The following is a 14,013-nucleotide window of genomic DNA, read 5'->3' on the forward strand; positions in this document are numbered from 1 at the left end:
ATCTAAACTTAATAAATACCATTTTTATTATATGCAGCTTATGATACATAGATACTGACACGGACACGGGACACGATACGACACAGGACACATTAACACGCGAATTTTAAAATTTTACATGACACGGAGACACGCATACATAGAAAATATAAAGTATTTTTTAGATAAACTGTAATAATATTTTAATATTTTATTGATATTAAAATATAAATTAATTTTTTAAATTATTTTTAATATTTTCTTTTAATTATATCAAGTATTTAAAATATTTTTGTTTTAATAAATAATAATATATACTATATCTAATTTTATTTTAAAAATATATATTAAGAATAAGACCAGACACGCTGAAACGTGATGGTATTTAGGTGTGTCCAAATGTGTCTGGAGAAGAAATTTTTTTTTTTAGACATGGTTTGGACACGCGTGTCGGACGAGTGTCGGTGAGTGTCGTGTCCGAAATGTGTCCGACACGCAGACACGGCAACTCAGCAAAGTGTCCGTGCTTCATAGATGCAGCGTGTACATGTGTGCTTCACTAATGTAAAATATTTTTCTTTGTTTTTGCGTTCTTTTTTTTGCGCATTTCTCCTTCTTTTTCGTTGCGCTCTTTTTTTTCTTCGTGTATTTTCTCTCCATCATCATTCTTGTATTGTTGTTGTTGCTGCATTTTTTTCCCTCATTTTCTTCCTATGAATTTTACGGCATTGATTTTTCTTTTTATTTTATTTTATTCTTTTTAAAAGAGTGAAACAAAAAGAATTATGAGAAAATGAAATAAGAAGAAGATAAAAAAGAAGCAATAGAATATGAAGAGGAGAAAAAGAAAGAGTTTTGAATTATGCATAACTTATCAGAATAAAAATACACCAAAATTTCTTAACAAATATATATAAATTCTTAGTTTTTTTTTTACTAAAACTTTACTACAAAAGAACAAAAATATCTTCTTTAATGCTGTATTTTTTTCTTCTTCTTCTTTTTTCCTTATTTCTTTCTTTCTTTTAGTTGAATGAATGTAGGTTCATCATCTTCCTAATAATTTTGCAGCATTATGTATTTCTTCTTTGTTTGATTTTTTTTCATTTTTATTCTTGTTAATAGAGTAAAACAAGAAGAAATTTGAGAAGGTAAAATAAAAAGAAAAAGATGAACAAGAAGAAAAAGAAGATAATGATGAAAAAGAAGAAAAAGAAGAAGCAGCACAAGAAGAGGAAGAAGAGGAAGAAGAGGAAAAGTTTTGAATTATGCCTAACTTATAAGAATAAAAATACACCAAAATTTATTAACAAATACACATAAATCTTTTAGTTTTTGCACCGAAACTTTGCTATATAAGCACAAAAATGTGTTCTTTAATACTGTATTTTTTTATTTCTTTCTTTCTTTTAGTTGAATGAATGTAGGTTTATTGTTTTTATTCTTGTTAAAAGTGTAAAACAAGAAGAAACTTGAGAAGGTAAAACAAAAAGAAAAAGAAGGTGATGATGAAAAAGAAGAAGAAGAAGAAGCAGTTGCAAGACTTAGAGTAATTTATCATAGCCTAACGCAAGTAGTTATGGAATGATTAACACTTTAATACTGTGACATTTCATTAGCAAGTTAATGTGTGAGAATAATTGGATCAATTGTGTGCTTTTTGGTCGGGTTGTAGATAATACTCTCCCTTACCTTGAAGAATGAAGGGTTGGACCCCTCATCATTGTGCTGAGTTTTGAATTATGATGAACTTATTAGAATAAAAATAGATCGAAATTTCTTAACAAATACACAAAAATTTTTTAGTTTTTACACTGAAATTATTTAATGATTGCGACACGCAAACTAAGTTCGAAAACAAGCACACAAACAAGAATACATCTAAATTAATTTTAGATCAGCCAACATCGTTAATATGATAAAAATTCAACGATAACGATAATAATAATGACGATAATGATAAAAAAGATAACGATAACGATATAATGATAACGATGATGATGATGATGGAGAAGTAAGAAGAGAAAAACGAATAAAAAGAAGAAATCAAATGAAAAAAATGGAAGAAGAGGAAAAGGTAGTGATGGTGGTGATAATGACAATAACAAAAAAAAAAAGAAAAAACGAAGAAAAAGAAAAAATAGCAACTGAGATGTTAGTAACAAGAAAAAAAAGAGAAAGAGGTGGAGCAGAAGGAGAAAAAGAAGGAAAAAGAAAAGGAAACAGAAAAGGAGAGGACGCGTGATTTAAAAACTGGTTATAACAACTTGAATAAATTTGATTAAATATTTTTCTTGGAGATAAAACTCTATTCTTATATTATTGCGCACTTATACTTATCAAAACCTAATTAAATACCTAATCAATCCTAGATAATAAAAAAGTCATCTTCGAATCTGACTATTTGTTCAAAAGATAAAATGACTGATACAATTCAAAAATTTCTATGGGAAAATTATTGTAAAGGACCGTTAGGAAGATTTAATTATTAAAAAGGACCTTTGATATTAAAATTATTAAGAAGGACCAAATTTTTTTATAATATTTAAGAAGAAGAACCAAATTTTTCTATAAAGAGACAAATAGATCTTTAATTATTTTTATTTATTTTTTATAATTTTTATATTAACAATTTTTTTTCTAAAATTTTAGTAATTTTTATTATTTATTTATGTAATTTTTTACTTTTCTGATTTTTTAGCTTTATTTTTCTTGTTGGGTAAGATCACAAAATTAAAAAAATAAATAAAAATTATTAAAATTTTAAGAAAAATAAAATTTATCAACATAATTTTTAGAGACCCTGCATTTTATATTTTCTTTGGGGTATAGCATTCATGTTAATTTTTTTAAGAGGTCTCCCCATATTCAATTAAGAGGTCGCGGATTCCAGTCTTCTATCTTTGGAAAAAAAAAGCATTCATGTTAATTTAGCCATTGAATTATAATAATAAAACATGATATAAATTCAAAGGTAATTTACGTTAATAAATAGAGATTAAAGTTATACAGATGTCCTACATAAAATTATTTGATTACACATCTGTTTTAAATATATCTATATAAATTAAATTAGATAAATTTAATTATTAATAAGATAAAATATCTAAATATATCGAATTAGGCTATTTCAATTTATTAAAACAAGTGAAAAATTATATCTGCACTAAATTCTTTAATAAATCTAATCAATCCAATTTAATTTATTATTATAGAAAATACATGATAAATTGAATCAGTTCATAAACTCAATTTACTATAATACATAACACGAAATAAGTATTATTGTGTAAGTATCTGAAGAATAATTATTAATTTAAAATTTTAGATGACCAATTTTAGAAAATAATATTTAGTAAAATTGTTATTAAAATTTTATTTTTTATTATTATTTTAGTAATTTTTATTATTTAAGGGAAAATTATAAAAAATAAATAAAAAATAATTAAAGATCTATTTGTCTCTTTATAGAAAGATTTGGTTCTTCTTCTTAGATATTATAAAAAAATTTGGTTCTTTTTAATAATTTTAATATTAAAGGTCTTTTTTAATAATTAAATCTTTCTAGCAGTCCTTTACAATAATTTTCCCAATTTCTATTTGATTTTCAACCGTAGTTGGTCTAAATAGCTTTTGACACATCACTAATTATCATTTGCAGAAGCTACTTATACTAATTATTTAGTGTCTATTTGAATTACAGTTTGTAAATGGGAGTTTGTATAAAATTAATTTTGCAAACTTGATTTTGATAAAAAGTAAGTTTATGTTAAAGTGATTTATGTTTGGTAATTTTTGTATCAAAATGGATTATAGTAAAATAAATATTGTTTGGCTTATACCATTCAAAATTATTGTTAGATAAAAAATTACTAAAATGGACATCAACTTAAATAATTTTTTATATTATCCTATCATTTTAATTTAGATATTTAAATAGATCTTATTAGTTAATTTTATAATAAAATTAATATTTACATATTAAAATAAAAATAACATATAAAAATAGACAAAATATATTTTTAAATGAAAATAAAAAATATAAATTTTAGATATATATATTTATATATGTAAAAGAATATTTAATAAAATATGTTACATTTTTTAAATATTAACGTAAAAATATTACTTTAGTATTTTTTTACATCGTACTTTTATTCTAGTACTTTCAATAATCTTATTCTTAATATTAATTTAGAATCCAACGTTTATGATTTTATTATTATCTATGATTAATTTTTTATTTAATTTATCTTTTTTTAATGGAATCATAATTTATATTACAAAAAATTACACTAAAACATAGTATACGAGAATTACAATTATAAAAGAAAGTACTAAAAATAATAAAAATTAAATATTTACTCTACAGTGATTGAAACAGATCTAAAATTTTTTGATGATCTTTTTATATAGTATATTTTTAGTATTTTTAGTATTCTTTTTTTAGTATGCTATAATTTTTTACTATTATTATTATTTACAGTTAATTTTTTGTTTAATTTACTTTACCTAATAGAATCAATAAATCATATTATAAAAAGATAATAACAAACATAATACACAAAAATCACAATTATAAAAGTGTGTAATGTCAAATAAACAGTTGAAAAAAATAAAAATAATAAATAATAGAAAAATACAGCTCATATAAATAGAAATAACAAGAATTATATAAATAATACAATAACATACATAAAGGATAAAGTTGGTAAAAGATAAATAAATGGTTAGTATCCAGGGCTAAAAGCCCGTTAAGAAAACGTAGAAACTACAAATAGTTGCTTCTTGTAAACGTGGTTTTGGTAGCAAAAATCACTTCTGCGATCATGAGAAAAAAAATGTGCCAAACCAAAAGTTGAAGCTTTCAAGAAGTTTAAACGTGCTTCTTCCCTTCCAACGGATTTTCCAAACACACCCTCAATAGTTAAGGACTATTGACTTAAGAAACTAACTAATATAATTAATGATGACAAACATTATTTTATTGGGTAAAATAAATAATTAGTGTTGATTGTTTTATGATTATATGTGGCTAATTATTTATTGATGCAGGCCAAAATCAATACACCAAGACAGCCCAAACTGAAAGAAATCAAAGACAAGGCTGAAGGGCTACAAAGAAAATAAAAGCCCAAAGAAAAACAAAGCAAGGGATCAGACGGGCCAAGCAAATCAAATCCGATCCAAACCCGTTAGCAACAAATCCCTCCAATTTGATCTCACATCACAAGCAACGTTCACTTTTGTGTGTTGGTCAAAAAATTAGGGGAGAGAGAGAGCTTCCTCCCTAAGTTAATCACCAAAGAAGCAAGAATGAAAAAGATTAAGCAAGAAAGGGTGAAGTCTAATCACCTACATCAATCTGGGTCAAGAAAATGTCAGAAGCTAAAGGTGATTTTATTTCCTTCTACATGCATCTCATTTTATTATCATCTTCCCAACTCTCTGCTAGTCCAAAAATGGTATTCATGAAAAAGTTTATTTCTGTTCAACTATATTGTGTATCTACAGTTGAAAATAAATCTTGGGGACCAAGTAGCTTTTCTATGGCCAAGATCTGGTTTACCATTGAAAATGGTTGTTTCTACTGCTCTGTGGCTTTCGGTCAATATGAGATGGTTAGAACCAAAATTTCTATTTTGAGGATTAATGGGAAAAGTGAGACAGTGGGTTGGAGAAGCACAAAGCTCAAGAAGTTGACCTAGGAAGAAGAACCCAGCAACATGCAAGGAGATAAAAGAAGATTTCTGTTCATTCAGAAGCCAAGGAGAGAAAACCAGAGTTTGATGAGTTGTGTTCTGTGAAGAGTTTCCTGAAGAAGTTTCTCTAGTTGGATAATGTTTTCTTTCAAAGAAACATTATGCCAATATTGAAGAACCAAATCTGAGGCTTGCAAATCTGGTTTATCACATAGCAAAGAGGCTGTTGATGAAGTCAATCTCCTTCATGTTTTACAGATTGTAATGTACTTTTCTATATTTATCTTTCTGTAATTTCTTGAGTAAAAAGGTATAATGAGAGAGCTCAAGTAAAAGCCAAGAGTGGAAAGAGATTGAGTGATACACTTGAGAGAAAAGCCTAGAGTTATTTTCTGATTTCTTTAGGTATGTCTGTGTCTTGTATCTTGTACCTGTAAGGTATCCCTTTCTTAGTTGGGTTAGCACTAAGAGTGAAGAGTTAGGTATTAGTATAGTCAACGTCAAGTTAGGTTAGAACTTGAGTGTGAAAGGATTGTGTCAATCCTGTGGAATTGGTGTATGTAATACTTTTAACTATAGTGGAAATTCCTCCATTGTTGTGGAGGAGACTGGACGTAGGTTGCATAGCACAAGGCAACCGAACCAGGATACATGCTGATGTTAGCTTTTCTCTTCTCTGCTGTGTTCTGTTTTCTGATATTCATGAGATAAAAATAAATTGTCTCATAAATTTTTCGCTGCTGATCAGAATTGAAAGTTTATTTTAAAGGGTCTTTTCAGTAACTTAAAAAAAGGTATAAATTCAACCCCCCATTCTCTAAACCTACCACAACCTTCAAAGACCATTTAGAATAATAACTTGAATGTTTGAGAATCGATTAAAAATTTTCGAACAATAAACAGTTGCTTTGTTCTTTAGACAAATAATAAAAAACCCAAAAAAAATATTTTTTCATAAGAAAATGACATATTTTTAGAATTTAATTTTCATATAGTATTGATATTAAAGAGTTTAGGTTTTACACAAATATAATTGTCACATAAACAAAAATAATTTATTTTTAGAAACACAATTTAAAAGCCAATTTAAACAGATGAATAATTGCTTAATGTATATCCATTATGTATTAAGATTTTGTTAACTTGTGTCCTAAAGATATAAGTTAAGCATACCATAAAAAGAAATATTTTATAACAGTTATTATAAAAAATATTTTTTAAAATTTTTAATACATTAAATACATCAAAAAATATTAAAAAATTTTTATTATTATATTTTAAAAGTGTATATTAGTTAAATTTTATATCCATTATATTATTAATTTTACAATCAAAATTTATTACATGACAATATGATACTCTTTCATTATGATTGAATTGAAGACTTCTCCTCCAAAATTAAAGAAGTCTCTTATTTTTCCTTTTTTTTATGTCTCTTCTTTTTTTACATACTTTATTTTTCTTATATATTATTACTAACTACTAATTTAACAATTGAGATGTATTATATAATATTTTTTCATCATAACTAAAATTAAAATATATTAATTTGACAATAAAAATATATCACATTACACTGTATCTCACTATAATTAATTAAAATGATGGATAATTCTATAACAAAGAAGTTTTTGTGTAAAGAGAATGAAAAGGAGTATATGATTTAATTTAAAAAGAGTAAACTATCATTTTTACCCACAAAAGTTGAAAATGCTGACATATCTACCCATAAAAAAGGAAATTATCATTTGTACCATGAAATATGGGTTCCGCACAACAAAATTATCCAAACACTAAAAAATTACCTAAAACCCCTAAATTACCATTATCTTCACCATCACTTTTCTAATTTCTAATCCCACCACCACCCTCCTTCACCTAGCCACCTTTCTAACCCTAACCCTCTTCACCCAGCCACAATCTCCTTTTCCTTTCTAATCTCAAATTCCACCACCACCCCCTTCACCTGACCACCTTTCTAACCCTAACCCTCTTCACCCAGCCACCACCCCCTTTCCCTTTCGAATCTCAAATTCCACCACCACCCCTTTCATCCAGCCACTTTTCTAACCCTAACCTTCTTCACCCAGCCACCATCCCTTTTTCCTCCAAAACTCACACACGGAGACATTACACACACCCCCACCCGAGGAAGAAGAAGAGAAGAGGAGGGAGAGGGAGACCGCACTAGCAATGTGGGGACTCGCCGCCGCTATCGCATCATCGTCGCCGTTGTTGAGGGAGCCCGAAGAGGAAGAAGAACACTTCGTCTTCTCTTTCTCTTGGCATCACTCCTCTCTTCTCCTCCTAGCGATGCGTCTTCATCATCTCCTTCCAATGTCGCCAAAATCAAATTTGTGTTATGTGTTATTTGCAACGAAAATGGTGATCTGAAATATGAGAAATTGTCAATTTTTTGGGAAGGTTCTAAGAAATTAGGGTTTTATTTTGAATCTGTGTATGTTATATTCTTCAATTTGATTTGAGTTTGTTATTTTTTGTGATTTTGAAGAGGACAGTGGTTAGGTTATGTTGATGTTCAAGAGGTGAGAGAGGAAAAGTGAGTAAATGAGTGATAGAGAAAGAGAGAGAGAGAGAGAGAGAGAGAGAGAGAGAGAGAGAGAGAGAGAGAGAGAGAGTAGGAAGGAAGATGATGCTACAGTAATAGTGGTTTAGGTGCTGCAGGTAGTGAGTGAGGGTGGGTGCCTGAGAGAAAAGAAGGGGGTAATTTGGGGATTTTACGTAATTATTTAGGATTTGGATAATTTTGCTTGCGAAAATCTTTATGGGTACAAATGGTTATTTTTATCTTTTATAGATAAATATGTCAGCGTTTTCAACTTTTATGGATAGAAATGGTAATTTACTCATTTAAAATAAATGAAAAAATAATATCACACATTTTTTTAGATAGATATATAAATCATCTATCCAAAAAAATTATCTCTTTACCATAGCATGCACCTTAAAATTATATATTTTCCTCTAAAACTAAGAAATTTTCTCTTCCTCATTTATTCACTTTATCTCTTTTAACTTTTTAAATTATATATTTTAATATAGAGCAATTAAATAAATTTTTTTTTCTAAACTTAAGAGTGTGATTTATATTTTCATTTTCTATTTTTATTTTCAGTATTTTTTATTTTTAAAATTTTGTAAAAAAAAGAAAAAATAAAAGATAAAAAAAGAATTTTATTGTCTTCATTATGTTTTTTTATAAAATCTAAAAAATAAAAAATACTTAAAATAAAAATAAAAATAAAAAATAAAAATGCAATTCAAATGCACTTTAAGGAGCGCTCTCTATTTGCGTTTTTCTATTTTTCTCTTTTATCCGTTATATCTCTCTTTTATATTATTACTAATCCATTATATCTATTATATATTATTAATTTATTACTAATCCATGATACTCTCAAAATTATAATTGAATTAAATCTTTTTTTTTAAATAAAAGAGGTTTTTCTTTTTTTTATGTTTTATCTTCACTTATTTTATCTCTCTTATATTATTATTAATTGCTAATTTAACCATTAAAATATATTACTTGATATTTTTTTATTGTAATTAAAATTAAAATCTATTAATATTATCAAATTGATAATAAAAACATGTCACATAATACTATTTTAGTCTTTCTCATTACATTAAAATAATTTTTTTTAAATTAAAGAATTTTCTCTTTTTTCTCCACTCACTTTATTTCTCTTATTTTTTTTACTTAGAATACCGTAATTTCAAAAATTTATTACCAAAATATCACTTTTTTAAATTATTTATTCTAATCTCACTGTAGTACATATTTTTTTCAAAAGCGTTTATCAAAGAAGTGTTATTAACAAGGAAAATGCTAATCTATATACAAAGAAAAACAACCATTTGTACCCATGAATTTGACGAACACTAACAAAAGTACCCATTCAAGAAGGAAACTAACGTTGTATCCATCAAAGATGGGTTCCGTACGATAAAAATACCAAAATCCTAAATTTATGTTGATTTTTTAATAAAATTTCAGAATTACCCCCCACTATTATCTTCAACCCCTCATCTCTTCTTTCCCAAATCTCAAACATCTCCATTGCCTAAAAACCCTAATCTCAATACCTAAAACCCCCCAAATTACCATTTTTCTAATCCTAATCTCAATACCCCTTTCAGCAAATTTCAACCTTCTCTTTATTCTTTTCATCAATTTTACCATCTCCTTCACCAACACTATCATCACCACCACCGTCACCAACCGTCAGCCTCATCTTCCTCCTTCTCCACTGTCACTGTCACAGCCATAAACAACAACAACTTTACTCTAACTTTTAATTTTACTTCTCATCATCACTTCTCCAATCTCAAATCCTATCAACACTCTATTACCGCCATTACCATCACCACCCTTCCTCCATCACTTTCAATACAATGTCAAAAGGAGAAGCACCTTTGGATGCTAAAAATTAAAATTTTGGCAAGATCGTTTTGGTGGGGTCGCATGTGAGTAACACAGGAATCTTGCCCATGATGGTGGTGATTTGGGAGAGTGAGAAAGTTCAACTTCGTTAATTATATAATAAATTTTGTAATTTGTACTGTTGGTAAATATAGGACCTTTTTTCATGGAGTCTATGAGCTTGAAGTGGACCTAGGAGGAGTTGAATCGCACCACAGGACCTTGCGCGCTGGATCTAGTTCAGTCTCACTTAGGGAGCTTCTCCATCTAGCGTTGCGTGGGAACGGATGGATTGCCTGGTTGCCTTGTTGTCGTCTTTGTCATCGTCAGCGTGGAAAGATGGCGGTAGTGGTGATTAGTAGAGTAGTAGAGAATAGAAGGTGGTTAAGGTTTAGGTAATGGAGGTGTTTGAGATTTGGGAAAGAAGAGAGGAGAGATTGAAGATAATGATGGGATAATTCTAAAATTTTATTAAAAAGTCAACATAAATTTAGGATTTGGATATTTTTGTCATACAGAATCAATCTTTGATAGATACAACGTTAGTTTTCTTCTTTAATAAGTACTTTTGTCAGCGTTGATCAAATTCATGGATACAAATAGTTGTTTTTCCTATTCTTTCTTATATAGGAGGTGTCGAAGCAGAATACGAATATTATGTATTTATATTCTTTTCTTTCTCTTATTTTATAAAATCTTTTATATTTGTTATTATTAATTTTTAAAGTTATGAAAAGGATAAATATTGAGATCTAATTTATTTTAAAAAACTTATAATTTCATAATATTATTTTTTAATTATTTTTTTAATATAATTTTTTATGTTTTTGGGCCTGTTCACGTTTCTCTCGTTCGTAATCGTATATTCGCCCTTCTTCTGAGGAAGGGGAGAAACGCAGAGTCGAGAGTTGAGAGTGGAAGTGACAATGTTGTTTCGATCAATTTGCAAACTTTTCAATATCTCCCGTGTTTCTTCCTATCAATTATACTCAACAAAATCACTGATTTCTTCTTTTCATTCTTTCGATGAACTCGAAGCTAAAATAGTCCAGGATAATCGGGACCCCACAACCCCGGCGACCCCCATTCTCAACCAAAGGGTTCAAGATGGCGGATCCATCACTCACGAAAAAATCCGATATCTCATCGCATGCCTCTGTCAGAGACGTTGCTATACGCACGCCCTTGAGGTTTTACACTTCAAGTTCCAACCTTTACTTTTCTTTTACGATATAGTTAAGCTTATTCAATGGTACCCTTTCATCTAAAACACTGAATGCAGCTGGTTTCTGATCGGGATTCATGTTCGTGTTTTAGTGACTGACAATATAAGTTATAATCGGATCATTGTTTTGTTTCATTTATTTAGGGAAAGTTTGTGCAATGTTCTGTTCTATGTTACTTTGATGCTAGTTTGTTTAGTTAGTTTATGGTATACGACAAGATATTATGGTGGTGTTTGTTTTATTAATCTATTCACATCTAACGGGATAAGGATAAGGTTTACTTATAGTTGTGTTTTGATATTTTTATATTGGCTAATCATTGATTCGATTATAATTTCAACCGTGTAAGTCAATTGGATCATGATACTTGATAGCAAGGTTTCACTAGTTAGTTCAATTTTTTAAACGATGCTTATAGTATTGTTGTGCTTCACTAATGACTCCTAATATGGAGAATTTATGGAACATTGCTTTTGTTAGTTATCAGAATGGATGCGTGAGTCAGAAAAATATGACTTGACCACAGGAGACATTGCTGAACATCTCAAATTGCTATCGAAAGTTCGTGGCCTTGAACAAACTGAGAACTTCTACGGAGACATTCCTAATTCCCGAATGAAATTCAAGATAAATGTTGCGCTGGCAGAATGCTATGCAGAGCATAAATCTTTGGAGAAAGCGGAGGCTCTGATGAAGAAGATCAGGGAGATTTATCCGATGACCTCCCCCATGCGTTACAATAAGATGTTGAAACTGTATGCAGAGTTAGGCAAATATGACAAATTGGATAGCCTAATGCAAGAAATGATGGAGAAGGACATACGCGACCCTGGTACATATACTATTCTCTTGAATGCATATGTTGTTGCTGCAGACATACAAGGTATAGACAAGTTACTAATCAGGATGGAAGCTGATCCTCTGGTACCTGTTCGTTGGCGTACCTACGCTATCGCAGCAAACGGTTATCTGAAAGGTGGCAATGTCGAGAAGGCCTTGTCAGCACTGAAGAAATCAGAGCAGCTAGCTATAGGCAACCCTGTTGCCTGTTTATCTATTCTAACTATATATGCTGGTATTGGTAATAAGGCTAAGGTTTATGGAATTTGGGGGAAGTGCAAACTCAAGAAGCGATTTTACAACCAAGGTCACTTCTTAATGTTAAGCTCTTTGGTGAAGTTAGGTGACATTTTTGGAGCTGAGAAGATCATGGAAGAATGGGAGTCCAATTACAAAGATTTCGATGCCAGAATTCCACATCTTATGATCCATACTTATTGTAAATTGGGTATGTTGGATAAGGCTGAGGCTTGTATCAAGAGGCATTTGGATAGCGGCAAGCAATTGCATGCGTCTATATGGGAAAGTTTGGCAGAACACTACTGCGCGGATAATAATATGGAGAAAGCAGTTCAAGCAATGAAGACTATTTTTGATGTGTTAATTTGATTATTAAAAATTTATTAATATATTTTGAAATATAGATATTAATTTTTTTATCTTTTTCTTGTACTATTTTTGTTTCCAGTTTCCACTACAAAATTTTTTTGAATCCGTCAGTGAATACCACCAAGATTTTCAGGTAAATCTGTTTTGTTATGAAATAACAGAAAATATGTCTCTGTCTCTATCTCTTCATTTGTGTGTTAAATACAAATTTCAAACATAATCTTAGTCGAGTTTTAACTCATCATCATGACTACATCAACCATTTTCTCTCAAACCATTAGATTCAGCTCAGAAAAAGCTAGGGCTGTTAAAATAAATGAAGCTCTGGAACCCGTTTAACCACTTTTAAAAGTATAAATGAGTAATTTTGTCTAAGAAAGAGATCCGTAAAATAAGACATTTAACAAATTCACTCTAATCCATGAATTAAACGGACTTGCTGTGTGAAATAAACGGGAAATTTTTGTTTAGTCCGTTTAATTTTTTTTCTCATTTTTTTTATATTTTTGTAACAATCCAACACAAATACCTCATGATTTGATCAAAACATCTCAAATTTTAAGTCAATAACTTATTAAAAAGGTAAAAAAAATCGACAAAAAATTTTTAACCTAAAAATAGATTTTTTTTTGTTAAAAGTTATTCCAGACAAAAAAAAAACGGATTAATTCATTTAGTTCAACGAATTTCCTTTAAATGGGGAACTTTTATTTTGGATATTTATATACGGTGAAAATTCAGGTACAGTCGACTTCACGTGAAGTTGATAGTTAAGAGCTGTTAGATGAAAATTTAGTCAAATCAGTCAAACCATCTAATGACTCTCAATTATCAACTTCACGTGAAATTGACTGCACCTGAGTTTCCACCTTCATGTATACTTCATTTGATATATAGCAGGGGTGGCAATGGGTGAGGGTGGATCCTCTCCAGTGAAGAAAAAACTGGATGGTGTCAATTGTAATTTCTCACTCTTCATTACTTTCTCTCTCATATTTAATTTTAGTTCCACTTATAAAGTTAATGGTAAGAGATCACACTTCATTTCCTCAAGTGTTAAAAAAACTGGAGATCTCAATCCTAACCCTATTCGCTCTTAACCCACGGGTACCCGATCCTACCCGCGGGTTACAAAAAAAGATGCAATATTACTAGATAACTTGATGATAATTTAAAATAGAACTGACTTTTATGTAAAAAAAGTTTATTA

The 14,013-nt window shown here is 29.2% G+C and overlaps 1 protein-coding gene across 1 annotated transcript; it reads left to right on the forward strand.

The window, feature by feature from the left end:
- Positions 1–10,961: 10,961 nt before the first annotated feature.
- On the forward strand, positions 10,962–12,987 carry LOC112707115 (pentatricopeptide repeat-containing protein At2g20710, mitochondrial). The gene is made up of 2 exons (XM_025758698.3): positions 10,962–11,318; positions 11,835–12,987. The coding sequence occupies exons 1-2, from the start codon at positions 11,055–11,057 to the stop codon at positions 12,801–12,803; spliced, it is 1,233 nt and encodes a 410-aa protein (XP_025614483.1). The 5' UTR covers positions 10,962–11,054; the 3' UTR covers positions 12,804–12,987.
- Positions 12,988–14,013: the final 1,026 nt, after the last annotated feature.

This window comes from Arachis hypogaea, chromosome 8, assembly GCF_003086295.3.
Source record: "Arachis hypogaea cultivar Tifrunner chromosome 8, arahy.Tifrunner.gnm2.J5K5, whole genome shotgun sequence".
Lineage (NCBI taxonomy): Eukaryota > Viridiplantae > Streptophyta > Magnoliopsida > Fabales > Fabaceae > Arachis > Arachis hypogaea.